This window comes from Cnephaeus nilssonii (genome assembly GCF_951640355.1).
Source record: "Cnephaeus nilssonii genome assembly, chromosome: 13".
Taxonomy (NCBI): domain Eukaryota; kingdom Metazoa; phylum Chordata; class Mammalia; order Chiroptera; family Vespertilionidae; genus Cnephaeus; species Cnephaeus nilssonii.
Genome location: NC_137084.1, coordinates 39,490,705 through 39,518,350, shown reverse-complemented (window position 1 = coordinate 39,518,350; position 27,646 = coordinate 39,490,705). Strand labels below are relative to the sequence as shown.

The window sequence follows — 27,646 nt, the reverse complement described above, 5'->3', positions numbered from 1 at the left end:
ATTGTGTGGCTGGAGTTTCATGAGGAAGGAGTGGGTTAAGATGCAGTTGGAGAGGAAGGCCTGGGCAAGATCACACAGGGCCTGGGAATGAAGTTGTCTTTTGTTTTCAGAGCAATGAGCATCCATTGAAGAATTTTAAGCAGAGAAGTGACAAATCTGATTTACATTAAAAAAAGATCACTTGGCTGTGTGCAAAATGAAGTGCTTTGGAGGGGTGGGAGAGAGACCAGTAAGGTGGTTACTGAGTTTTGTCATCTATCCTAGAACCAGGTGACGGGTCTGAGAAGTCACCTGGGAAAGAGGGCAACATGGGGATAAAAAGGTCTAATTACAAGTCTCTAAAAAGCTCAAAGGGCTTTGTGCGATTACAGAAATAGTTGAGTGTTTGGAGCCGAGTTGTGTCGCTGCCAAGATGATGTTTCTTTTGGAATTGTATTCTCTTAGGACTATGTTACAGGAACAAAAGCTGGAGCTCACCAATATATGCAGAAGCAATAAGCCTCTAAAGGGGATGCTAACGAGCCTAGTATCCAAATCCAACTTTATTAGTGTCTCTCACCACCCCTCCAAACTTCTTTCATTTGAAGGTACTCTTGCCCTGTGCTGGAAAAGAGCTGTAGCAAGCCTGTGACTTTACAGCTCATTCTTAGTTAATAATCTTGTGCTCATTTTAAGATACAAACACAAATCCAAGTGATTAGAATGTTTAATCCTATGCAACAATAAACAAACTGCACCTGTTGTAGCTTTAACTATTTTCCCTTCCCAACTCTGTTCCACTTAAGTCCAAGAGCTTGCTATGGGGAAGGGCAGAATAATCTCTGCTCTTTTCCACCTAACAGGTGCTGACTGCTTTGAGCCCAAGTGCAGAGAAGTCGGGGAATAAAACAGTTCTTGACTGACTGGTGGTTCTGTGCCCTATGGACTACGCAGATATTTACAGGGGGCACATCGCTGTCCCCCTGACCCTGGTGATGCAGCTTTATTTTGGGTGGTCTCCTGCAACTTCCTCCTCGGTCCACATGGCACACTCCTAGCTTCTTTGTGTTGATGTCCCCTTGCCTCTTCCAATGGTCCTACTGGACAGGACCCAAGACCACGCATGCGTCCCTCTCTCCTGCAAGGCGTCTGGGATACACTCATACACCAGGTGCCCCGGCGAATTCTGGGAATGCAGGCCAATGCAAAAGCAGCAGCACTCCTCTGGCTCCACACTGAAGCAGTCAGTGAGCCTCTGCTAGCCTTCTACATTCCCAGGGCAGGAGTCAGACTCCAGGCTCATCGTTCCTTGGCTGTAGGATTAAATACTTCAGGCGTCCCAAATGGTCCCAGTGGAATCCCCAATTAGATTTGGGGTAAAAGGGCAGAAACCAGCCTGCCCCACAAGAAGTGGGTGGGTTCTGACAGTCCAGGTGTACTCTATCTCAGAGTAACAAGCTCTCCAGAAAGCAATCTTACACTGGTCTCCTCCCATCCTATCCTCTTTCTGACCTTGTGCCTTCTGTGTGCTATTAATACTACTAGCAATCATGCTGTATTTTCCTAATTCATTCATTCCCTCTCTTAGAAACAATATTCATGTTTTCCTCCCCTTTCCCCTATTCTCATTCTCAACTCAAAGTCTACTTCCCGCTTCATTGAGGAAAATCAAAGCAACCAGAAAAAACTTCTTAAGCCCTATCCTGACCTTCTGAATCAGAAACTGGAGGAGGGTTTAGCAATCTGCATTATAACAAGCCTTCCAGATAATTCTACTGCACTCTCAAGTTTGAGCACTACTGCCTTTCACAACGGGGCAGCCCCTCCCATCCTCATTTGCCTCTTACTACTCTTGCCACTCCTTCCCTGTTCTCAAAGTGTCCCTTAAACTGGTCTCGTTGTTCTTTAAACAGCTGGCATGCTGCTATTTCTTAAAGAAACATATATTGTTCTCTCTTCATTCTAGAATCTCAACATTAGACACTGAAATCCAGGCAAGGACTTGAACAAAACCTTGTCCTGAAGTTGATGATGGAGCAGGGGGGGACCCAGGTCAGGCAGAGAGTGCTGCTTTCATAATCAGGGTGATTGATGGGCCACTACTGGGGACTGGGCTGAGTTAGAGTGAACCTGGGGTCTGAGTCAGACCAAGAGAGATATTTACTCAGGTGGCCGGTGCCAGAATAGGCCAAGGGAGAAGTATAAGGAGGGAAAGCAAAAGAGGGAGGAGGGCAGACTCCAGCTGTTCTGTTGAGCATGCCAAGAAAACAGGGAAGATTAGTCAAGATCTAGGAATATAAATAACATTTGGGAAAGAACACTGATACGGAGCGTCCTACATTGAGATTCCCTACTACCACAGCACATCCCCTGGACATTGTGGCTTACCTCCCATTATTCCAGGAGGCTCCTGGCCATGGAGCGGCCACAATACTCACTCCCCAGCAATCCCCGGGGAGTCCTGTCAAACTGGAGAGGACTGTCAGAGTATTTTATCTTAGCTGCCCGGCAGCCAGCTCCACTCCCAAATGAGTCTCTAATAGGCTGTGTGAATCCTCAGCACTTCTGAAATTTATGCCATTATTCTCTCCTTCCCTTTGTCTGCAGATCTCCTGGATTGGTTTCCTCCCTCAAGAGGTTGGCACCTGTTCCATGCCAACTTCTACCACCATCCTAGACAACTGCAAAGTCCATACAGACAACAGCCCACCCCCCACACAAATACCTGAGCCCTCAGTCCATTAACCAATCTTCAGGCAGCCTCCCTTGAATGTCTCTCAGGCACTCGCCATTGTCGCTGCACTCTGGACTCTGCCATCACCTGGAGCTGATCTGCTTCCAATAATTATAATTTAAGTATTCCAATTTCTGACCACAGCCTCTCATCCTCCCAGGTCACTTGTTCAGTTACTACCAGGGTAACAGCCTACTCCTGTTTTCACTCTCTTACCTGTTCTACAAAATTCCATGGCCCAGTATAGCAATCACTTACTTGCAAATAGTCTGAAACGCCTTTGCTCGCTTTCCTTTCATTTCTTTTGCATAGCAAGGTTCCAACTCTGGACGATCTTACTACTGTTTCTACAGCTACACCTAGATTTCTGAGTAGGCAGACAGCCACACCATTGGGCTGATTGGTATAACTATAAATTCATGAATAATACCTAAATATGTTCAAAAAGGCCCTCAACATTATTCCGCAGTCCACATCCCACCACAATCTGACTTCTCATTTAATAGACTTCTCAACAGCAATTGACAGCTGACAACCTTCCCATTCCTTCCATATTAAAAAAAAAAAAAAAGCCGAAACCGGTTTGGCTCAGTGGATAGAGCGTCGGCCTGCAGACTGAAAGGTCCCAGGTTCGATTCCAGTCAAGGGCATATACCTTGGTTGCGGCCACATCCCCAGTAGGGAGTGTGCAGGAGGCAGTTGATCAATGTTTCTCTCTCATCGATGTTTCTAACTCTCTATCCCTCTCCCTTCCTCTCTGTAAAAAAATCAATAAAATATATTTTTTAAAAAAACCAAAACCACTCTCTTGCCCTGGCTGATGGTTGAGTCCAGTCCCATGCACCAACAGGTCACGAGGGATATGCCTGGGTTGGTTGTGGGCTTGATCCCTGGTAGGGGGTGTGAAGAAGGCAACTAATCAATGTTTCTCTCTCCATCAATGTTTCTATCTCTCTCCCTCTCTCTAAAATTAGTTCTTAAAAGCATATTAAAAACAATCCACTCTCCTGGTTTTACTCCTCCAACTCTGGCCCAACCTTTTCATCTTGTCACTTTTACTGGTTCATTTTCATTTACCCATCCACTAAACCAGCGGTTCTCAACCTGTGGGTCGCAACCCCTTTGGGGGTTGAACGACCCTTTCACAGGGGTCGCCTAAGACATCCTGCATTTCAGATATTTACATAACGATTCATAACAGTAGCAAAATTACAGTCATGAAGTAGCAACGAAAAAAATTTTATGGTTGGGGGTCACCACAACATGAGGGGGTCGCAGCATTAGGAAGGTTGAGAACCACTGCACTAAATGCTTCTCAGTTCTATTCTGAGCCATTTTCTCTTCTCATTATCTTACTCAGGATACATCTATTCCTAAGACTTGAATTCTTACCTCTGGGCTGCCGATTCCCAAGTCCCTAGCACAGATCTTTCCTGAGACTTGTTTTGTTTGTTAATCCTCACCTGAGGATATATTTTCCATTGGTCTTCAGAGAGAGTGGGAGGGAGGGAGGTAGAGAGAAACAGTGAGGAGAGAGAGACACACATCAACTGGTTGCTTCCTATAGCTGCAGCCCAGGTACATGGCCTTGACCGGGAATCAAACCCACGACCCTATGGTGCACTCGGGCCAACACTCCAAACATTGAGCAACACCAGCTAGGGATCTCCTGAGATTTTTATGTCCCACTTCCAAATGAACATCAGAGGTACTTAAAACCCAACATTTTCAATGGCATTGCCAACTCACCCAGTTGTACAAGCCAGAAATCAGACTCACTTCAGATTCCTCTCTCATCAACCCTTAATATCTACCAATCCTATCTACTGAATTTCTCCCATCTGCCCACTTCTTCCATCATCACAATGGCCTTATCTTGTAGGGAGCGGTTATAGGGTTAAGCCTCTGACTGACCTGTGGCAGGGTCACAAACAAGTTCGTTTGGAAGGCAGACCCCTCCCAGCATAATTAAGCCTAATCCTATAACTGATCCCTAGATCCTTCCTGGGTAGCTAGTGGGCTGTGGGAGGGGCAGCAAGTGCTGCCAAAACAAGTGAAACTTACAAGAACATTGTTAATTGCCTTGTTTGTCCCTGATTATAAATAAAGCCTCAGCTTTGCCGTCTGGATCTGTTCTGTGGCCTCAGCCAGGCACCGAAGATCCACCCAGCCCCAGCTTTCAAATCTATCTCTGTGTCTCCTCTCTTTATTTCTAATATTTCTCAATCCCTGCCCGCCTCCACTTAGAACCGGTTCGTTCATCTCGCGGAAAAGGGAGATCCCCGCCATGTCTGGCCCCCGCCGCATCAGGCCCCCGCATTATCTAGTGCCCTAAACGGGGGTTCCTACAACACCCCTGCTCCCATCAATCCCACTCAACTGGACCCTGTCATTCAAGTGACAAGCTCTGGGAATACCAAGATCAATGTAACTTGAAAAGACTGCAGCCTAACACACACAGCAATCACAATGCAGCATTAAAATGCCGAAGCTGCACTCTTCAGTAGTACTTTGGGTGCAGATAAGACCCTCATCTGCTTTGGGTGTGATGGAGTTAAACACATGTAAGGTTGCTTGGAAGCAGGAGTAAGACTTTGCCCGTCAGCCAAGAATTCAGCAGAGAGAAGAGCACATGCAAAGGCTCTGTGCAGTATTGCCGAAGGGTTCCCAGCCCAGCCTCCACACATTCCCTCTGGCAACAGCCTGCCTCAAAGCCTCCATCCCCTTCTGGAGGCATCCAACTGGCTCAGAGCCCTGAAACCTGTTTCTTGGAAGTAGGTACAAGAGGTTGTGTGTCTATGCCTGGGCTCGTGGCAGATTCCTTTTAGGAGCCACCGAAGATCTATCAACCCAGTTCATCTTCTCCAGCACTAGCCTTTCTTGCCTATAGCTTTTCCTAGGACATGCTGATCTGGCCCTAGTGTTAGGCAGAAATGACAGACCTTTCTGCCAACGAACAGCCCAAACCCCCACCCCAACGTGGCATCAACTGATGGTTATTTTATGAAAAAACCCAACTCCCTTACCACCACCCTCCAAGGATGGCTCAGACTCTATCAAGAATCTCTAAATATCCTATTAAATGAGCCCATTGAAAGGCCTATATTGAATTCTCTGAGTCTTCCTCACGAAGAGGAATAGAACAAATCTATTCTTTTAAAAAAAATATATATTTTTATTGATTTCAGAGAGGAAGGAAGAGGAAGAGAGAGATAGAAACATCCATATGAGAGAAAATAATTGATCGGCTGCCTCCTGCAAGTCCCCCACTGGGGATCGAGCCCACAACCTGGGCATGTAACCTTGACTGGAATCGAACCTGGGACCTTTCAGTTCACAGGCCGACGCTCTATCCACTGAGCCAAACTGGCTAGGGCAACAAATCTATTCTTTACCCTCCAACCTCCAACCCAGTCCAGAGAAGGTCTTTAAAGAACAATGAAGCTTACAACACACAATACCTAGCTACATCTATAGTTTACTGAGCACCTCTTCGGTACCCAGCCCTGGCTATAGATCTCCTCAGTTGGCCCACAACAATCCATGAGACAGGAATTCTACTGTTTTCCAAATGAGGAATGTGACATTCAAAAGTCAAATGACTCTCAGCCAGGCCCACCTGATTCTAAAATCTGTGCTCTCAGCCAGACACACACCAGGGCCCCACAGGACAACAACAGATGCTGGGAGTGCTTGGGTCATGTAGTTCCAAAGGTGGAGATGAGACTAGAGGGGAAAGAAGTGTTTAGTGCAGAGACAATCCAACAGTCCTGATTCAGAAACCCAGTTTGTTGTACTGAGCCAGGATGTTGGTGGGCTACTAGTTGTTCAGAGCCAAGAAGCAGACCAAAGCTGAAGAGGCAGCAGTTATGAGTAAGCAGAGGAAGCTGGTCTGCAGACAGAAGATCAGAAGAGAGAATGGAGACACCAGGACAGGAAGCCCATGTGGCTCCTAAGAGACAGAAAAAAAATAGTCAAATAATTCCAAATAATCTAGTTTCCATGACACCTAAGGGATCCATAATTCCCAGATATCCCTGTGTTCTCACAATAAACTCCGTATTCTTTAGCCAGCCCGAGTGATTTTATGCTTCTTGCAACCAAGAATCCTTTAGGAGAGCAGGGCTGAACCAAGGGTTTCATCACACTTTGTTCTTGGGATAGAGGAAGGTGGTACCCGGTCCTGGATCACAACCTGGCTGGTTATGGAGTTCAAGACTCGCATCCCCTTCAAGGGGGGGTCCAGAGGTCACCTGCGCTTATAGAGACATGGCTGAAGCTTCAGGCCTAGGAGTTGAGCCTTGGGCCCCACTCGAGGGGGCCCAGTCTTTTCAAAATCAAACAAGAAGAAGTGGCTGTTGGTCAGGTCCTAGGGACAGAAAAGACCCAGTGAGTCGCAATTCCTCACCCATTCTTTAAAAACACCTCCGTCTATGTCCCACCCTTGCTCGGAAAGCTTCCCAGGGCTCTCCCATGAGTCGTGCCTTCAAGAAGCAAATGTCTGTGCCCATGGCCTTCTTCCTGAACACCATTCCCCTGAAAAGGGCCACACAAGAGACAAAAACAGGGACAGACTTCTTGGGCCCTCACCTTGGAGGTGATCTTGAAGCCCAGTTTGGTCACGGCTCCCAAAAAGGCCCGAACATCTTCAAAGCGGCTGCTAACTTCAGCCACTTTCAGGAGACCCCTGAGAAGAATGGAAAGTTCTGTGTAAGTGCAGACACACACACACGTGCACATATACATGCACCTGTGTCCTGGAGGCTCTTACCCGGGCTTCAGCACTCGATTTGCCTCCTCCAGGAAGTCCCTGATGTTGGTTCCCATCAGCGAAAGGCAGAACACAGCCACATCTACAGACTCATCCTCCAGAGGCACCTGTGGGTAGTGGGGGTGGTGTATGAGGCACACAATTTGGGGAGAAGGCCAGCAGCGAGTGGTAGGTTGGACAGCAGGATGGGGGTGTGGGCAGGGAGGAAGAAGGGAGTGTTAGAGATTAGCACATGCAGGCTGGACTTAGAACAGAGGCCAGACACATAGAGGGATAAAGGGGTTTACCTGGGCCATGTCACATACAGTGACCCTGGGGTCCATAGAGGCCAAGTCAAAGCAGTGCACCGGGTTCCGGATACTTGAAGCCAGGCGGCAGTCCCCACAGCCAAAGTCAGCTACCACCAGGGACGCAGGCCTGGGAGTGGAGGGGAGGGATCACTCACTGGTCTAGTCTGAGCCCATGATTGACCAACATTGGTTTCCACAGTGCCCAACCCCATTCACCGCTGGCGAAGATCCCTGGCGATGCGGTCCACTGGCTGTAGTGGCCACTTCTTGACTTGGCTCTGGAAGCCGCGGTGGTAAAGGAGAAAGGCCTCAGGGTCTTCCTGGAAGAGGCGCTGTGCAGCACTGCTGGGCCCCGAGTACAGCTGTTCGTTGAGGTAGCGAAACCGGGCACCATCCAGCCGCTGTGCCATGCGGGCTCGCAGAGCTCCTGCCCGAGCCTCGTGGTTCTCCTGAGTGGGGGCAGGAGGCACCTCTGTCTCCTCTGTGGGGGCTGTGGCTTTGGCTGGGTCTGGCGGCTGAGGTGGCCGGAACTTGTTCTTGTGTCTACGCTTGTTCTTCTGCCGGTTCCGCCACTGCTTGCGACTCAAGGCATGGGGAGTTTGGGGGGAAGTGGTCACAGAGCTTGGCTTGGATGGGTCATCTGTAGCACTCCTCTTCCAAGCTTTGGCACCTGTCGGGGGAAGACGGAAAGGCATATTTGGGGCAAGATCCACTGAACTCAGAGGCTTGGCAAATTCATCCTGACCAAGACTGAGACTGTGGCCTGGATGCAAAGTACTTCTAACTGCCTAACCTCACACCTGATGGTGGGAAGTAACCTGGGTCACATGCAAGATCAGATGATCGCCCTCCCTGTCCCACACACACATGCATCCACTAATACCTGTTTGGTCAACACTGTCCAGGTGCTGGGCAGGCTTTGAAGGGGCCTGTTTCTGGCGTTTCCCCTTTCTTTTCTCTTCTGCAGCAGAATCACTTTCAAGAGCCCTTTTTCGGCACTTCTTCTTTTTTACTTCCTTTTCCTCAGAGTCACTGCCAGGTAGGTCTTGTTTTTGCTGCTGCTTCTTCCTTTTCTCCTCTACTTTAGTAGGAACGCTGGCCAAGGAGGCCTTTTTTGGGCGTTTCTTTTTCCTTTCCACCACTTCCTCCTCCTCAGAGTCACTGCCAGGTAGGCTGGGGAGTTGTTGGGAAAGAGATGCTGCCTCCAGGGCCCGTAGTGTGGCCAAGAGCTGTCGGCGCTTGGAGCCCTGGAGGGGAAAGAAGGGATGAAAGCCAGTTTGGCTCAGTGGGTAGAGCATCCGCCTGCGGACTGAAGGGTCCTGGGTTCTATTCCAGTCCAGGGCACATGCCTGGGTTGCAGGCTCAATCCGCAGTAGGGGGTGTGCAGGAGGCAGACAACCAATGATTCTCTCTAATCACTGATGTTTCTCTCTCTCTCTCTCCATTCCTCTCTGAAAACAATAAAAATATACATATGTAAAAAGGAAGGGATGACAGCAGGGGCAAGGAGAATGGATGGGACCTGGGGAACGAGAAGGGAGAGATAGGGACCTGATTCAAACACTGGCAACAGTATCTGGATTGTTCTGAGTTAACTAGCTTGTCACGAAGCATGTCAGACCCTGAAGAACTTTCAAGTTGCCACCCCAACCTTTGGGAGGCTGGAAGATAGAGAAACCACCCATCCCACTTTCTTCAATGTTCAGAAGAGGTACTGGGGTTCCCCGGAGAAAGGTGTTAAAGCCACAAGCAACAGGACCAAGGCCAGAGACCGGGAGTTCCAACCCTCCATCTCAGGTGTTTGCCTCCAGCTGATAAAAGGTAGAAAGTTACTGAAAAGAGTGACACCTATTTAAAACGACTCCAACTGAAGGAGACAAGTGGCAGACAGCGGGACCAAAGGCCTGGACTATAGCAATGGGTTGAGGGAATGAAGAGGAGGCGTAAAGCAGACAGATTCTATGTTGGAAGCTCACGGAGAATGGGAAGAGCCTGAGAAGTACTGCTGCCTTCACATCAGCAAAAGCTTAAAAGAGAACATCTACTGTCTGGGAGGCCTTCGGGATTGAAGTCCAACTGGGCAGTCTTAGCGCAGGCACTTAACTTTAAGGGAGGTTCTTGGTGCCCCCTCCACACCACTTTGAAATGGTAGTGCAGACAACCCTTCACTGTCATTCCCTCTCCCTCTGTCAAGTCCAATCTCCACACTGCAATTCTGAAGGAATCCTTGCCCTACTAAAACCGCCTCATGGACTTCTATCCTTAACATATGCAAAACCACTAATTTTCCTCTCCAACTTCAATGGCTTCCCCTCTCATTCTCTGTGCTCCAAGGACACGGATTATTTCTGTGTGTGTGACCCTAATTGGACATGCATGGTCTCTTGACCCAGGGCCTTGGCACGTGCTTTCCTGTCCAAGAAACCCTCTTTGCTTCACTTAACAACTCTCAGTTCCAACGTCATTTTCTTGTGGAAGATCTCAGATCTTCGATCTCAGTCGGCCACAGACGCGCGCGGGCGCGAACACACACACACACACACTCGCGGAGTGCGCGCGCGGCGTGGCCAGCGCTGTGACCCACGAGCATCCGCTTCAGGGCCTCAAACGGCTCCCAGGGACATGGGGGGTCACTCACCTTGACTTGACAGGCTGCCGCAGGCCGAGGCCGTGAGGCTACAGGCCGGAGGCCCGCGGCCAACGAGGCCTCCTCGGCCCACTCCGGCTCCTCAAACATCTGGGTGGTGCGGGGTGAGGTCGCGGGATGCCCGCGCCTCTCCGCGTGCAGAGAGCGTCTCCAGCAATCCGGGCGCTCCGAGCCGGAAACCAAGCAGCGAAAGCTCGGGTGGCTAGAGCGGCCGGCGCGGCGCCGAAAACCATCGAGTTTAAACCTTGGTGGGCTAGAAGGGCAAGGAGGCGGGAGGAAGGGAGGTCCGCGCGGGCTGCAGAGGGCCAGGGGCGGGGCCGGGCAGCGGGCGCGGCCGGACGGGAGTTCCCTGAAGAAGGCTCCTCCAGCCCGAGTCCCGGTGAGTGCGGGAACACCCGTGCCCCCTCCCCAAGGCGTCCTCACCCCTCCCTTCGCCTAAGTGCGGAATCGGGAACGAGGGCCACCCCCAGGAAAGACCCCCCGATCTCCTCCCCCAGGAAATAGGGAGTCCGAACGTCCCCCCCCTCCTCCAGCTGTTAGCGGATTGGGTCCCTGTGCGTGCTCTCTGACATCCCTTCTGGAGACAGACTACCTCCCACTCTCCTGTCTCGCCCGGACTCGCCTCTCTCTCTCACGTCCGGGGACACACAGTTGGGGATCCTCCCGTTTCCCCGAACTCCTTCCCAAGCCTCCACTAACTGGGGACGCAGCACCCAGACCCCCATCCCCAACACAAACACTTCTGCACTGCAGGGGACAAACTTTGAGGCTCACCCCCGTTCCCTGGATCTCTCCACAGTCCCCAGGCTTCCCCACCCCAGGGGACTCAGCGCCGGGACGCTGCTATGGACGACATTTTCACTCAGTGCCGGGAGGGCAACGCGGTAGCCGTTCGCCTGTGGCTGGACAACACGGAGAACGACCTCAACCAGGGGTGAGCTGAGGTGTCTGGTGGGTGAGAGGGAGGGCGGACGTTCTCCTCTCGGCGATGTGGGGTGCTCATCTGGAGCGTCCGACTTTCCTATCCAGTGTGATGAGTGCCAAGCACAGCCTGTTTGGGGGGCGGGGAGGGCTGAGGGTCTCCACAGAGGAAGCTGTGTTTGAGCTGAACCTTGACTGCTAAGTAAGAGTTTTATTGGCAGAGGCTGCAAGAGAGCTTTCCAGCCTCAGGGAACTTCTTGGGCGAGGAGGCAAGACAGCGTGGGGAGTGCCCAGAGACTGTCAAGTTTCATATGGCTGGAGGATAAGAAGCAATGGGTGCAAGTGGAGAACCACAGGAGACTGGAAAGGTCTGCAAGGGTCAGCCAGACCATGCAAGGATATTTAGGCTATAATAAGGCCTTTGTTCTAAGAACAAGGCTTTAAAGCCATGTAGTGACGTGAGATTGTCCATTTGCAAAGGCTCGTCTTGGATGCTTTGTGAAGGCGGTGGCAAAGTGAAGAGAAGCAATTGCCTAGTTCATCCCAGACGTGGTGGTGGCGGCTTAGACTAGAGTGGACAGGTGAAAAAGAAAGATCAGATTCCTGAAATAGTTATGATAAAGAATTGGTGAAAGCGTCAGGGGGAACACTTTGTAAGATATATGATTGTCTAACCACTATGCTGTTACACCTGAAACTAATACAAAATAATATTGACTGTAATTGGAAAAGACATTTAAAAAAAGAATAGTAAACAAATACATAAATAAAAAAGAATTGGTGAGACTTGGTGGGGGAAGTAAGTAAGGTCAAAGGCAATGACGAGGGTTCTGGCTTGGTCACTTGGGTAGATGGTGGTTCCTTTAACTGAGATGGACAAGATTGAAGGATGATAAGCTCCACTCTAGACGTGTTAAAGTGACAGTAAGGGAAGAAGAAATGTTGAGCTAGTTGTTGGTCATGCAGATCTGGATTTCAGGAGATGTGTCTGACTTGGAGACACAGACCTGGGAGATATTAGCATATAGATGATACCTGAAGACACGGGTGTGAAGGAGAGGGGATGAGAAGCCTGCAAGACTTAAAAGGAACAACTGGAGGTTGAAGGAGAAACAGGAAAACTTGGTTAAGCATACAGAAGTGAATGTTTCAATGAAGGGGAAGTGGTCAACATTGTATAGGTTCCCGAGAGATCAAAGAATTTAAACACTTTACGGTACCCATATATCCGATGATCTCTGTGAGGGCTGTTGCAGAGGAAAACAGGTGAAGAATCCAGATTACATAGGGTTCCTTCCTTTAAGGTACTCTACTAAATACAACCCCTCTGCTGGGCACTAGAGGTGGGGATTCAGACTCAATACCTCAAGGAGGGGCCTTGTGCCAGCTAGGTTGAATGAGAGATGTGGTTGGATAAGACTGAAAGACAAGGAAAGTAGTAGTAATGTTGACTCAGAATGATGGATTTTAATTTCATTTTAAAATTTAATTTTTTAAGGTTGGCAGAGTTTAGTTTTTAGGTTTGAGAGGCAAGAATCACCTGCCATCTTCATCCAGGCTCCCTCCCACCGGCTCATTGGTTCCCATTAGGCTCTATACTACTTCTCCATAATTTGAAGTCACTTGTTCCGTCACTCATATAATTCCTTAAAGGGTGTTCTAATAAAGTCAGTGGGCACTGTTACTATTTTGTTGGGGTTATAAAGGCTGAGGCGAAGTTGTCCAGTGGGTGTGGCACCCAGCTAGACTCTGCTGCCCAAAAGTGAAGGGATGGCAGTGAAACTGGAAGGCTTTGTTGGCCTGAGGGGATAGGTTTTGAGGGCCCAGGCTGGCCATATGATGGCTGTGAGGTTGGGATGAATTCCCTGCAGGCCCCTCTGGGATTCAGGTCTTGGCCCTGAGGTCACTGTCCGTCTGACAGTGGGCAGAAGCCTACCCATACTTTTGCTCTCAGGCTCTGGCCTGTTTTGGGGCCATAGTCTGGGGGGTGGGGGGATGATAAGCCAAGGCATAAATTAAAGTGCTGGGAAGTAAAACTGACTGATAAGCAGGGGACGGTAACTGCTTTGGGGAGCGGGAGGAACCCCACCTCCCAGGAAAACTTTTGGCTGAGAGCTGATGAAGGCTGCTGCGGAAGGAAATCATTACGTTTAAGGCCACGCCCCCTCCTTCCCATGAGCTATTGGGGGCTTCTGGTTGGCCTGCGGTGGCCAGACCCCTGATCAGCTCGAGGCCGGGCCCAGAGCCCCCACACGGAAGTGACCACAGCACTAAGGCATCCGGAGGCAGTCGGCCCAAACCACAGACCAACCCCAGCTCCGCCCCTTGGATCTGCCTCCGGGACTGGAGGGAATTTCCTTTTATGGCCCCAGGCTGTCAGGCAGGCCCTGCTCCCACCCAATTGTTTTGGTGTGTTTTTTTGTACAGTTCTTTTGCTTTATAAAATATAGGTCCATGGGAAAAGAAAAAAAAGTCAAGCAGTTTTCTTTCTACAAAAAGCCACTCTGATTTTCTTCTGTTTTCTGGGCCCAGGATTGTTTGTGTAAAAGAATCCTGTTTTATGTGGTAGCTTGATAGCTGCCTCATCAGTAATGGCTTATCAAAACCATTTCTCATTTGCATTATAAACCCAAAACTTTTTAAATTCCATTCCATTTTAAAATCTTAGTGTCAACCAGAGCCAATCAGTAAGTTTGCCCCCTCTCTCATGAATTGTGGCATTCTTTCTCCATGAATCTGCACCCGCAACATGCACTAAACCCATTGTCAATCCATTCTCTCGAGAAGCTTACAATCTGACAAGACAGCCCATTCATGGATTTTTACAATCCAGTGTTATAAGTATTACAGTAGGGGGATGTACAAGATGCACTGGGAAACAAAGGACCAACAGATGTTGCAAAAGGGATGCAGAGGACACCAGATAAAGAATGCTACCACTTAATGAGATAGGGCATGTCAGAGAAGAAGGGCTGGTGGGAGATGTTGATGAAAACAATCTTAGGGACTTGTTGAGGGTTGGGTTTGAAGCTCGGGGGAGTCTGAATTGGACAGCTTTGGGAGCTGCTGACATGAATAAGAATTGGAATCTTGGAGAGGTGAGGTTGCCCAGGGTGAGTACACAGAGGGACTATATAAGGCCATTGCCCCGTTCCACCTCCAGATAAATGACCATTGCCCCTTCCTCCAAAGGGACGATCATGGCTTCTCCCCCTTGCACTGGGCCTGCCGAGAGGGCCGCTCTGCTGTGGTTGAGATGCTGATCATGCGGGGGGCTCGAATCAATGTGATGAACCGTGGGGATGACACACCCTTGCACCTGGCAGCCAGTCATGGGCACCGTGATATTGTGCAGAAGGTATGTATGATCCCCTGTTCCCTACGTCAGTCACAGGCACTCTAACATACTGGGGCAAGTATGTGTACTCTTCTCCCTCACCTGCCTCAACCCCCGCCTCATTTGGGACTGACTGCGCTTTTTGCCTCTTCTTCCTGTTGTCTGGCCCTGGGAACCAGCTGCTGCAGTACAAAGCTGACATCAATGCAGTCAATGAGCATGGGAATGTGCCCCTGCACTATGCCTGTTTTTGGGGTCAAGATCAGGTGGCAGAGGTAAGTACTCAGGCCCTCAGCCTTGGGATGGGTGGGAGTCTGAGCCCCAGTGGGAGATCAGGAGTCCTCATCCTAGCCTGTGAGCACTGCAGAGTACAGGACACTCATAGGATTTGTACTGCATCTGAGTTCATGGTTGTTGTGACTGCCAGGGAGGTGGCAGGGGCCGTCATCACAACCACCTTTTCATTTCCAGGACCTGGTGGCTAATGGGGCCCTTGTCAGCATCTGCAACAAATATGGAGAAATGCCTGTGGACAAAGCCAAGGCACCCCTGAGAGAGCTGCTTCGAGGTCCGTCCCCCACCCCCCAGCTGTGTCCTCTTGTCTTGTCCCTGCCTGTCTCCCCAGCAGAGGCCAAGACCGTTTGTTTGTCTTTCTTCCCCAGAGCGGGCAGAGAAGATGGGCCAGAATCTCAACCGTATTCCATACAAGGACACATTCTGGAAGGGGACCACCCGCACTCGGCCCAGTGAGTCAATTGTGAGGGAAGGGGTGGTAATAGGGAATAATCCTGGGTTTCTCCAGCTGGGTTAGGGGGAAGCTGGGTACCTGACCTGCTCACACTCTCAGGAAATGGGACTCTGAACAAACACTCCGGCATTGACTTCAAACAACTTCACTTCATGACAAAGATCAACGAGAATCACTCTGGAGAGGTGACCCCTGCCTTCCTTGCCCCTCTCTCCCCAATTACATGATCTGCACCTCCTTTTAAGTTTCTTCTCATTCGTGGCTTGAAAGTTAAAGCCTCCTAACCCTTACCTGTCCCTCAGCTGTGGAAGGGCCGCTGGCAGGGCAATGACATTGTCATGAAGGTGCTGAAGGTTCGAGACTGGAGTACAAGGAAGAGCAGGGACTTCAACGAGGAGTGTCCTCGGCTCAGGTGGGGCAAGGCCTAAACTGGAAGCTACTGCTTCCAAGGAACCCGACTTAACACCCAAGATGCTTTACTCTTGTTCTCAGCCAGGGACACTCTCTTCCTCTCCCAGGATTTTCTCGCATCCGAATGTGCTCCCAGTGCTAGGTTTCTGTCATGCTCCACCTGCTCCTCACCCGATTCTCATCACACACTTGATGCCATATGGATCCTTGTACAACGTACTACATGAAGGCACCAGTGAGTAGGGGATGCCAGGTCTCACTGAAGGGGGAGAGGTATGTGAGCCGCTCCAAGCTATTTGACCCTTGCCTCTCTCCTAGATTTTGTTGTGGACCAGAGTCAGGCTGTGAAGTTTGCATTGGACATGGCAAGGGGCATGGCCTTCCTACACACACTAGAGCCCCTCATCCCACGACATGCACTCAACAGCCGAAGTGTAATGGTGAGGTTACAACTTCACTCCTGGCTCAGTCCCCCAGACCTTTCCTATCTAGTAATCTTCTCTTCCTCAGATTGACGAGGACATGACTGCCCGCATCAGCATGGCTGACGTCAAGTTCTCTTTCCAATGCCCTGGGCGCATGTATGCACCTGCCTGGGTGGCCCCTGAAGGTGAGGTTACTTGGGAGGTAGAGAAGGGCAGCTCAGTAGCTAGTGGAGGGGGGAGAGACGGGACAGGGGAGGCAGCCGGAACAGATAAGTGTTATCCCTCCAGCTCTGCAGAAGAAGCCTGAAGACACAAACAGACGCTCAGCAGACATGTGGAGTTTTGCAGTGCTTCTATGGGAACTGGTGACACGGGAAGTACCCTTTGCTGACCTCTCCAACATGGAGATTGGAATGAAGGTGAGAGCGCGTGTTGGGGCAATGACGGTAGTAGTGACAATTGTAGAGGGCTGGGCTTTTCCCAGTTGTTCAAAGATACAGTCATCCTGTCCTGATGGCTGGAGGCCTCTCGCTACCTAAGACTCATGTTCTGAGACCCACTTTGTTTTTCCCTTCATTTACAGGTGGCACTGGAAGGCCTTCGGCCTACCATCCCACCAGGCATTTCTCCCCATGTGTGTAAGCTCATGAAGATCTGCATGAATGAAGACCCTGCTAAGCGGCCCAAGTTTGACATGATTGTGCCTATCCTGGAGAAGATGCAGGACAAATAGGGCTGGAAAGTCCTTACCTAAACTTAAGATATGTGGGACACAGGGGAATGCACCTCCCAAAGCAGCAGGCCTCTGGTTGCCTCCCCTGCCTCCAGTCATGGTACTACCCCAGCCATGGGGCCCATCCCTGCCCCCATTCCTAGCACTGTGGCCCCAAAAGGGGCTGGGCTCAGAGCTTTGTCACTTGCCACACGGTGTCTCCCAGCATGGGAGGGATCAGCCCTACCTGTCACAATAAAGTTTATTATGAAAACAGGCTGGCGTGGGGATAAGGAGGCAGACAAGTACATATAGGTTGGGTGGCTCAGGTGAAATAGTGCGGCTTCTTCACATTGATGCCATACTCGCTGAGGGCAGGGGTCAAGTCCTCCATGGTTAGAGTGTACTTGCGGTCCTGGGGGGAAAGGGAAGAGTACCTGCTGAACACGGGAATCGCGATTTCAATCCCAGGTGGGAGACCCTGAGTAAGTTTTTTACTTCCCCTAGGGTTGAGTTTCCCCCAAAGGGGTTTCAGGATAAATTAAGCCTCCTCCGCTGCTGGGGGAGGTAATTACTGATTCAATGAGTCTCCCCTCACACCTTGCTCTTGCTTCGGGAGCTGCCAGAGGCCGTGCCCTTCATTTTGCAGTGCTGTAGTGCATCGTTGGCAATATCTGAGATGAATTTCTGGGCAGCTAGGGAGATGAGCCGAATTCTAGAGAGAAAAAACCGGCATAAGGAGCTGGACAGCAAACACCACACAAGCACCCAAAGCTCTAACCTGTCCAGAATTTACTCACATGCGAGGGTCTGAGGCCTCAAAGCCAGCACGGTTCAGATAGTAACCAGTCACTGCATCTGGGATCTGAGAAACCAATGAGACATCTGTCAGTGCTTGCCCTGTGCACTGCTGGGCTAAGGTGAGGGCAGGAGGGCAGGCCTGGCTATGGGAAGCTCACAGTTTGAGTGGGCAGAGGGGTAAACCACAAGAGCTAGTAGAAGGGCAAATACAAGAAGAGGGCGTTGGGAATCCAGATGGTGTGGCAGGAAGCCCACCGTAGGCGTGTAATCCTCCAGCTGCATCAGGAAGTCCACCAGAGGCGTGCTGGACACCACCGGCTTCACGTCTCCGTTGGCCGCGCTGGGCAGCACATAAACCCCGTTAGACATGGCCCCATCCGGGGGCGCCGCGCCGCCCGCCGACACCGGAGCTGGAGGAGAAGCGGCGCTGTGACCAGTGGAGGGCCCAGGGCCCGGCTGGGTCTGCCTTCCCCGCCGACGGGCCCAGCCCGGGGCGCTCCCGCCCCCTCACCCGCCCCGGCCCTCACCCGCCCCGCGCCGCTCGGCCGGCTCCCCGGCCCGCGCCGCCACGGGTCCCGCGCCCCCGGCCGCGGCTCCAGCCCCAGGCCCCCCTGCTGTCCCCGCGGGGCTGGCCTTGTTCTCCGCAGCGGTGCCGGCGGGCAGCGCGGCGGGGGCCGAGACCGCGGGGGCCGGGCCCGGGGCCGAGGCAGCGCAGGCCGGGGCCGCCTCGGGGTCCGCGCCGGAGCCGCTGCAGCTCATCGGGCCGGTGGGAGAGGCGGCGAACAGAGCCGCTTCCGCTTCCGCTCACGCTACGCACACACCAGGATGACGTCAGACGCCTCGCGCTCGCCCCGCCCACGCCGTGACCGCGGGGCTCCCCGCCTACCGGTTGCCTAAGTGCCCGCTAGCTGACACAGACCGGGGGCGGAGCCCAAACCTCGGAGGTTCGCCTCCCGCTGCCTGTACGAGGCGGCTCCACCGGTTTGGGAAGCCTGGAATGCCGAGGTCTGTCTCCCACGGGCTGGGACCTTCATTCAGCCGGATTCCTGAAGACCTTGCTTTGGACTCATCGGCCCCGCCCGACACCCCTCGACCACCGGTTCCCTGCCAATCGGCATCCTTTCTAGTTCCCTTATTCTTCCTTTTAGGGTTCGTAGTGGAGGAGGAAAGCCCCCTCCCCGCCAGCTGCCCGGAGAAATGAGGGCTGCAGGAGAGCGCACACAGGGCGGCTGCAGACAGGAAAGTATTCAGCCTGAGTAAACAACATATGCAAAAATCACAGTGAGTGCAAGAGTGAGGTTCTTGATGTAGCAAACATTTATTTAATTCCTATTTGCCAATCCTGAGCTAGGGGCCTGGGAATACAAAGTTAAGTAAAACAAGATTCTAGTCCTCTAGGCACTACTGGTCTTGGAAAGCGAGGCAAACAGGTCAACTGGCAATTTCAATACTATGTGGCAGTTACAGTACTAGAGGTAGACACAGTGTGCAGTGCAAAACACGGAGGGAATTAACATCTGCTGCCTACTTTTGTGTCAGGGACTCTATCACCTTTATTCCATTTAATTATTCACTGATAGTTATGAGAGACTGGTATAGCTATCCCCACGTATCACGTGAGGACAAGGCTCAGGGAGATGAACTTAGTTGCCCAAGGCTCTCCACTAGTCTGTATTAGAAGCAGAATCAAACAGGTTTGGCTTCAAGTTCTAGGACTTTTGCACTATACCAAAATCAACCAGCTTTCAGGGAGCCAACAGGTTCACAAGAGAAGGTGGCTTCTGAACTGAGTCTGGAAAGAATCCTTGACATCAATCAAGCAAAGGGGAGTCAGGGGTAGTGTTAAGGGCACAGAATATCTTGAGCAAAAGTGAAAGAATATATTTGAGGGAAGAGCAGGGGAGGATAAACAATTGGTTACTCAGGAACAAATATCAAGGAAGGGGTCAGATTTGTGAGTCATGATAAAAAGCCTAAACTTTCTCCAATAATCTTTGAAGGGTCTTAATCAAGTAAATGGCTTGATGTGATTTTCATTTTATCTCCGGAAGATGGTTTAGGAAAGGGCAGGAAGAAAGGTAACTTTTTGCAAGAGCCTACAATACAAAGGAGAAAGAATGTGGCTTTAAGCTAATGTAGTAGTAGTGGAGGTGGAGTGAAGTAGATGAGTTCTAGATATACATAGGGAATATAACACTGGCAGGACTTGTGGATTGATAAAGATAATGTCAGAGGTAAAGTCAGCAGGACTTGTTAATTGAAGTGGGGGGGGGGCGGGGAGTGACAGAAATAGGAGTCTAGAAAGACACTTAGCTCTCTGGCTTGGTTGGAAAAAGCCTAGTATATTTACCAAGAAGAAATAAAAGGATTGGGAAGGAGGAAGAGAGATGAAGTGTTGAGAACTGCACATCTTGCACTTGAGGTATCAATCACTGTTGGATACAACGTCTGATTTAGTAAGATGGTGATGGCTGTGGATGCCAATCATTGATTTGTTCCAGGGGACAACGGATAGAGTGAGGAGAGCAATAGACTAAGTAAGGATGCAGTAGTGAAGTACATCAATGAGGAAGCAGAGAAAGAAGGAGGAAGAGGGAATGGTCAGAAAAGAAGTTAAGCCCTAGTAGCTAAGGAAAGAGAGGGAGTGGGCAACTGTGACAGAGGGCCATAAAGTAAAGATTGGGAGGAGTGCACTTGATGAAGCAGCAGGGAGACCATTGTTTCTGTGTCAGGGGAGGAAAGATAAAAAAGGAGAACAGAGGTCTCATCGAAATGAATTGAGATGCAAACACAAAGTAAAATCGTGTACACAGACAGTGTAGACAACCCTTGGGAAAAGCCTGGTTGCAAAGAGAAAAAAGGAATGGGGGGGGGGGGTTGAGGGGGCTGGGAGGGTGCTCCCAAACTGTACTGGTTATAGCATATGTAGAGGAACCTGAGGCAGGAGTAGGGAGACCTGAGATGATGGAGCAGGGTAGGGTTGGGAGTCAAGTCACGCTCACAGCACTTCAGGGTTAGGGATATAAGCTGTCTGCAGCAGTCAACAGGCGAGGGGTCAGCAGGGCTTCCAACAGTGCAGAATAAGGAAACAAGCTACCAGCTGTGGGGCAGGGGATAGGCCCTCTCTCCCATCAGGAAAGGGTCAAGGGTTGATTAATGTCTTCAGCAAAGCTGGGAAGTTGGGTGTTCCCCAGCCTGTCACAGGATCCCAGCCAGAGCCAGAGCAGAAACCCTGACCCTGCACCTCTTCATTCAGACAGGACTCATGGCAGCCTCGGGTTACCTAGGAATAAGATGGGCATCAGATCTGGGCCTGCTGGTACCAATACTAACAGATTATACCCCCTCATCCTGTATTCAGATCCCAGAGATTATCCTACCCCATCAGAACTGCTCTAAGGTTTATCTTAGCACTCCCCATACTCTTATGAAAAGGTTCACACACACCCCCCTTCCACACTCACATCAAAGAGTCCTGCCCCATGCTGCTGGTAGAGCCTTGGGTTGAGAAAGCCAAGAGGGGGGCGGCCATTGAGGATTCTGTGTTCATTTATCAGGGATAGGATCCCTCCAAACACCGGAGTAGAAGCCTGCAAGGGTGAGGGTGCAAGTAATTGAATTTGGGGGAAGGGGTGTTTGAAAGGATCAGAGGTCTCTGAGAAGTCAGGGGTTCTGGGCACAAGGTCTTGGGGGTACAGGCTGAGGGTAGTTCCTGAAGGTTTGAGGCCAGGCTGATTCTCACCGAGGTGCCAGACACCCATGGAATAGGCACGCGGTTGCTGACCACCCAATAGCCATCGGAGAGTGCAGCCACATCTGGGTAGGCACGTCCACTGGCATTGTAGTAACTGGATGGTGGCAAGTTGGGGCTGGAGCTCAGGAACTTGGCAACAGCTTCCTCCTGAAAAGCATCGTTGCGTGCGTATGTCTTCTGAACTGAGGATTCCTGACCTCCCCCACTCCATTCCCACCCAGCCACATAAACATACACGTACCTGGTACGGAGGTCGTGGGAACACATTGCTGAAGCCGCCGCCACTGATATAGTCAACAACCTCATTTGTGATTCGGAAAGGATTCTGGAAGGACGTGCCTCCCACCGTGGTGACATAAGGGCTGAGGGCAGAAGACAGCACTCAGATTTTAGGGGTCCTAAGGGTACCTCCAAAATGGGTGGCGATGCCCTGGGTGTTGCTGGAGGGACTGGACTCTGTGGGGAAGCATGTACGTAGCGATGACTAAGGTTTTGAGCCCCGAAGGCTTGGCTGAGGTGACTGCATACTTTTCCTAACAGAACACCCACCATATCTTCCACTAAAATGCCTGGGACCTGAGAAGGAGAAACACTGGGAGCTGTGTTCTACTCAGGAGACTTGGGGCCTGGGACCCACTGGAAGAGGGGAGTGCAGCAACCAGGGCATGTGAAGCTGAGGCTGAGCTGTAGGAGCACCTGGTGGGGTCAAGGCAAAGGTTCTAGATCATAAGGTCACAGATGAAAGGTTGGTGGTCACCGATAAGTGGTGAGCTGGGGTGCTTACCTGGAGGCAGGAAAGCTGGGACGGAACTGGTGTCTTCCAGAGGTAGACCAACACCCGGCCCCACTGTCACCTGAGAGAGACCAAGTTTAGCACTCAGATTAATTGGTCAGAGCTTGGTATGTAGGTTTGGCTGTCGGAGAGGAATTCAAGAGTTAGTCATTAGTGCAAGAGGTCAGAGTTTAGAGGTCAGGTCAGTGGTCCCTGTTAAATTCAGAGTATGAGTCAGAGATCAGAATAGGATCAGGGGTCACTGTGGGGTCAGAGCTCTCAGTTTGGGTGGGAGGGTGGGGGTCTAAGTTTTCAGTAGGAGGTCACCTGAGGCAAAGAGCAGGGTAAGACCCCGAGCAGCAGCCTTCATGAACTCAGTGTTGACCCTCTGGATGTAGGCACTGCTGAGGGAGTCCTCGTCATCTCCATAGCTCGCGGTGTGCACCGGTGGCAGGGCTGACTCATTACTGAGCAGCAGGAGCCACTGCAGGAAGGGTTCCTGTGACTCATGCCGGCCTGGATGTTTTGTGGGAAGGGGAGCACAAGGCAGTCATTTGGAAGGCGGCGGGGGGGTGGGGGGGGGTGCGTTCCAGGATCTCCCTCTAGTTCACTCGGAGGAGCAAAGATCAACACTCATTCCTATCCCTCTTCCCACCAACCAATCCCCTTGGCAGTACCAGGGTTACTGTAGACCCAGGTGGAGATGTTGGCGCCAGCACTCATCAGGTACTCCACATCTAGACTGGCCTCGATCCCAGCCCGGCCCCGGCCCTGTTGTCCAACCACATGGGCTACTGATGCCTGGTGTGCAAAGTTCCCACCAAAGAGATGCATGAATTCAGCCAGGTCTGAGTCGTGGAAATACTGCTCCAGGAACTACGGAGGGAGCCAGAGCAGATACATGGGTCAGAGGACATAGCCCCATGGGACATGGCCCCAAGAGATACCATCCTAGATCACACTAGCCCCCCAATGGGGTAAGATCAGATTTGAGGAGATCTTTTAGACTAAAACCCCCACTTTACTGAGGCTCTCCCCAACCTTCCCCGTGGATAGGGGATACGAGCGGGCCCTTGGCTGGTCAGGCTCCGTGGGGAGGCTTCAAGGACTCTAAGGCTCCTGCCTGGCTCACCTGGGCACAGGCTTGGCTGTTGTTGGTTGTGCCAGAGCCCACGTCTTGTGCTGTCAAGTTGTATCGCTCACGGATAACGGATGGGGTCACCCCCAGGTGCAGGCCAACAGTCTCTGCCACCTGTGGCTCAGGGCGTTGCCTCAAGGATGATGTGGGGGGAAAGCGGTGCAGCCCCCCAACTGTGGAAAGGAGATTAGGTTTGAGGAGATCTTTTAGACTCCAACCTCCACTTGACTGCCGATCTCGCCAATCTCCCCCCATGGCATCTAAACTTCTCCAGCCCCTGGCCCTGCCTGCCCCAACCCCACCAACCCCATTGGGTGTTACCAAAGTCCACATGGGAGGCCAAGGCCTTCGGGAGCTGGTAGGGTTGTAGGGACCTTACAACATGGGTCTCTGCAGGTCCCCCCACATAGCGGTGAAACTCAGACCCAGAGAGCAGCAGCTCTGCCTGTCTGGAGGTCAGAGAGCAGAGAACAGAGGTCAGAAAACATGGAACAGAGCAGACGGCTGTGTGAGCATCACCAGGCAGTTAGTTGTCTCCCCATGCGTTAGCTCTTACCCATAGCCCCCAGCAAGCTCTCAGCTCCCTCCCATTGGGGTGACTAGTCTCCCTGGTGGCACAATTGGTACCCCCGTGGGGCAATGATTCTCTCTCACCGAACACTCATCCAGCAGGTCAGAAAGTCCTGTGTGATCACTGATTGGCAGTTCCGGGCTCCAGCCGCCAAGAGCCATTTTTGGACCGTGTGGAGGGTCAGTGGTGATGGCCGGACCAGTTCAGCCACATCCTCCAGGGTCAGGTATTTTCCTGCAGGGATTCAGTAGAGGCTCTTGCCTTCATTCATTGCTTTTCCCAGTTTCCCTTTTTGGACCTCAACCAGGAGACATCGGGAGCCCGGAGAAGGGTCTTGAGGGACTTTATAGCAACATGGTAGTCTGTGCTATAAGGTGCAGCTTATACTTGGGGGCCAGGGGAAGAAAAGCTGGAGAGAACTGGAATGCCAGGGCCAGGAATATGGATTTATCCTAAAGGCTACTAGGTTGTAAATGCTGCACCACAGCCTGCACTGCCATGATCACGAAAAACAAGTGAGGTTCATAAATTAAAACTCCATTTTAAGCTTATTTCCAATAACAGTTTTTGAGATTTTCAGAGCCAATTATAAGATGATATCTAATTTAGCTCAAATTTTCATACACGTTGATTTTAATTTTAACATGATGGCAAGTCACCGTTTTCCTGTATGGAGCCATGCACACCAGAACTCGCCTCCTGGGTGCATCTGAGACCGCCCTTCCCCCACGCCTCTACCCACCAGGAAGGGCTGCAAGCAGGGAAGGACACAATCCAGCCTGACCATTGGAGCGAAACATCGACTGTTTTAGAGCAGAGAGTGGAGGACAGTGCCGGGGAGGGGGGGGGGGGCGTGGAGGGAAAGAGAGTCACAGGGCTGGCAGCAGCCACGTGAGAGAATAAACTAAGTTGGTGGCAACAAGGAGGGTGAGAAGTGGAATACACCAAAGGCTATTTTAGAGTTAGAAGTGGCAGCCTCAGCATCTGAGTGGAGGAGGAAAGGGAAGTGGATTTGGGGAACTTGAATTGGTGAGCACCTAGATGTTCAACAATCCCCAACTTATAATTCCGACTTTACAATGGTGCCAGACCGATGCACATTCTGTAGAAACTGTACTTTGAATTTTTATCTTTTCTGAGGCTAGCAGTGTGGTACGATACTCTCTGCTGATGCTGAGCGGTGGCAGGAAGCCACAGTTCCCAGTCAGGCACATGATCACGAGGGCAAGCAACTGGTACTCTACCAATTTCTTGGATCTTGTGTTCTGAGCATATTTAAGGCAGGCTAGGCTAAGCTATGATGTATTAAAAGCATTTTTGACTTAATATTTTCAACTTGTGGTAGGTTTATTGGGATGTAACCCCCATTGTAAGTCAAGAAGCATCTGTACTAGATGCTACTTCTCCATTTGTAGAATCATCATTTGAATCCAGATCTAAACATAAAGCCTGTGCCTTTTTTCTTTTTAAATTAAGCCCTTACTAGTTTGCTTAGTGGTTAGAGCATCGGCCTGTGGACCAAAGAGTCACGGGTTCAAGTGAATGTACCTGGGCCCCGGCCTTTTTGGCTCAGTGGTTGAGCATTGACCCAGGAAACAGGAGGTCCCGGTTTGATTCCCAGTCTATGCCTGAGTTGTAGGCTCGATCCCCAGTGAGGGGGGTGTGCAAGAGGCAGCAGATTAATGATTCTCTCTCATAATTGATGTTTCTATCTCTCTCTCCCTTCCTCTCTGAAGTCCATAAAAAAAATATATTTTTTAAAAGTGGATGTACCTGGGTTGCTGATCCCCAGCTCCAGGCAGTTGGGGTGTGTGTGTGTGCGCGCGTGCGTGTGTGCACGTGCCAATCAATATGTCTCTCTCACATCTATGTCTCTCTCTCTCTCTCCCTTTCCCTCCCTTCCACTCTCTCTAAAAATCAATGGGAAAAAATATCCTGGGGTGAAGATTAAAAGAAATAAAATAATTTATTTTGGAGAGGAAGAAAGGGAGAGACAGAGGGAGAGGGAGAGAGAAAAAGAGAGCGAGAAAGAGAGAAGCAGTTGGCTCCCATACACACCTTGCACTTCCACCAGAGATTGAAAAGCAACCTGGGTATGTGCCCTGACCAGGAATCAAACCTGTAACGGTTCTCAGTTGGTTGGGAGGATGCTCCAACTGAGTCACACTAGCCAGGGGAAAGCCTGTGCTCTTAACCACATCTGCTTTTAGGTTTCTAGCCTGACAAACACAGATGGAAATGGTTTGGGAGAAAGAATGAGTTAGTTTTGGACAGTTTAGCTTCAGTTCACTTTTCATTCAGGAACTTTTCAGTGAGAGCCACTGCCCTATATCACCCCCTGACAGGCACGGAGAGCATGACCTTGACATGCTCTGCACTGTCCCAGGCTCAGCCCAGACCTGCACTGCATCCCACATCCCATCCCTAGCCCCGAAGGCACCGTAGCGAGGAGAGCCGGGATCCGACACAGCCTGAACCAGCTCGGGCAGTCTTTCCAGGTTCTGCTGTCTCAGAGCAAAGGTGAGACTCAGCTCTTCTTCAGGGTCCACACGGCCCAGGGACACCCAGCCTGGGGGCAGCCTGTGGGGTCAGGAACATGGCCTTCGTTAGGGTGGCGATGGGAAATAGTCACAGAAGGTTCGGGATTAGGGGCTGAGAGCGTGGGAAGGACCCCAGCAGCGGATATGGCTCATGAAGGTGGATGATAGGTGACTGAGCCTGGGAACCTGGGGATGAGACTCTGGAGTGAATGCCAGGGGCTGGTAAGGGGATGAGCGAGGCTAGGAACAGGGCAGTGGGTGTAGGACAGGGCATACAGGGAAGGGGAGGTCGTGCTGAATCAACTCACGTGCGCTGCTGGTCGGGTTCCGGGCTGTAAGTGCATTTGCCCACGACGAAGAGGGCTAACAGCCCTAGGAGGCTGCAGGGATGGCAGGTGGGTTTCAACGGCAACTGGGGTGTGATGGTCTCCCCACCCTCCCACATGCATTCCCTCCCACATGACCCCCTTCTCCCAGGCCCTCCTAGTTTCTTACCAGGCTCCGAGTCTCATTCCGTCTCGCAGCAGATCTGCTGTCATGTGACAGATCACATGAACCCTACGGTCTACCACTACCACCCTTCTGCCTAGAAACTAGTGACGTGCAGGTTCCTCCCCCAAGTGGGCGGTCCTGAATGCTGGGGGAATGGGAGGGGCTGCCACTTGGATTCTCCCGCGTTGGCCCACCCGGCCGTGGCTTTGGCCCAGAGTTCCCTCCTACTGCGAGTCCACCAGGACACACGGGGGGCGGGGGGGGCGGGGGGGCGGGGGGGGGGGAGGCTTAAGAAAGGAGCCCTAGGCCAATGGTCGGCAGACTCATTAGTCAACAGAGCTAAATATCAACAGTACAACGATTGAAATTTCTTTTGAGAGCCAAATTTTTTAAACTTAAACTATATAGGTAGGTACATTGTTATTAACTTAATTAGGGTACTCCTAAGCTGGCCTTTGCTAAAAACTCAAGGGGCCAAAGAGCCGCATGTGGCTCGCGAGCCGCAGTTTGCTGACCACTGCCCTAGGCCCATAGACCCAAAGACCCGGGTTCTTCCTAGCTGTGTATCAGGAAAGTCACCCACCTAACCTCTCAGAGACCAGC

The 27,646-nt window shown here is 51.2% G+C and overlaps 4 protein-coding genes across 5 annotated transcripts; 1 reads left to right on the top strand and 3 right to left on the bottom strand.

Moving 5' to 3' along the window:
* RRP8 (ribosomal RNA processing 8) lies at window positions 1–10,598 on the bottom strand. The gene is made up of 7 exons (XM_079787425.1): window positions 10,413–10,598; window positions 8,658–9,021; window positions 7,991–8,444; window positions 7,772–7,901; window positions 7,485–7,591; window positions 7,304–7,400; window positions 1–7,082 (listed from the first exon to the last, which is right to left on the bottom strand). The coding sequence occupies exons 1-7, from the start codon at window positions 10,509–10,511 to the stop codon at window positions 6,963–6,965; spliced, it is 1,371 nt and encodes a 456-aa protein (XP_079643551.1). The 5' UTR covers window positions 10,512–10,598; the 3' UTR covers window positions 1–6,962.
* Window positions 10,599–10,689: 91 nt separating this feature from the next.
* ILK (integrin linked kinase) lies at window positions 10,690–17,251 on the top strand. Of its 2 annotated transcripts, XM_079787426.1 has the most exons (13): window positions 10,690–10,800; window positions 11,221–11,355; window positions 14,535–14,700; window positions 14,859–14,954; window positions 15,151–15,247; window positions 15,342–15,425; window positions 15,527–15,612; window positions 15,730–15,839; window positions 15,946–16,073; window positions 16,157–16,278; window positions 16,349–16,448; window positions 16,552–16,682; window positions 16,847–17,251. In XM_079787426.1, the coding sequence occupies exons 2-13, from the start codon at window positions 11,267–11,269 to the stop codon at window positions 16,994–16,996; spliced, it is 1,359 nt and encodes a 452-aa protein (XP_079643552.1). In that variant the 5' UTR covers window positions 10,690–10,800; window positions 11,221–11,266; the 3' UTR covers window positions 16,997–17,251. The 2 variants fall into 2 exon arrangements, with proteins under 2 accessions (XP_079643552.1, XP_079643553.1); XM_079787427.1 differs by lacking the exon at window positions 10,690–10,800 and having other exon boundaries at window positions 10,900–11,355.
* Window positions 17,252–18,866, bottom strand: TAF10 (TATA-box binding protein associated factor 10). The gene is made up of 5 exons (XM_079787428.1): window positions 18,304–18,866; window positions 18,032–18,186; window positions 17,776–17,840; window positions 17,576–17,690; window positions 17,252–17,390 (listed from the first exon to the last, which is right to left on the bottom strand). The coding sequence occupies exons 1-5, from the start codon at window positions 18,533–18,535 to the stop codon at window positions 17,301–17,303; spliced, it is 657 nt and encodes a 218-aa protein (XP_079643554.1). The 5' UTR covers window positions 18,536–18,866; the 3' UTR covers window positions 17,252–17,300.
* Window positions 18,867–19,070: 204 nt separating this feature from the next.
* Window positions 19,071–27,125, bottom strand: TPP1 (tripeptidyl peptidase 1). Its single transcript, XM_079787424.1, has 13 exons — window positions 27,047–27,125; window positions 26,860–26,931; window positions 26,452–26,591; window positions 24,095–24,245; window positions 23,762–23,889; window positions 23,435–23,613; window positions 22,980–23,178; window positions 22,630–22,818; window positions 22,315–22,384; window positions 21,772–21,892; window positions 21,519–21,677; window positions 21,241–21,366; window positions 19,071–21,059 (listed from the first exon to the last, which is right to left on the bottom strand). The coding sequence occupies exons 1-13, from the start codon at window positions 27,088–27,090 to the stop codon at window positions 20,919–20,921; spliced, it is 1,719 nt and encodes a 572-aa protein (XP_079643550.1). The 5' UTR covers window positions 27,091–27,125; the 3' UTR covers window positions 19,071–20,918.
* Window positions 27,126–27,646: the final 521 nt, after the last annotated feature.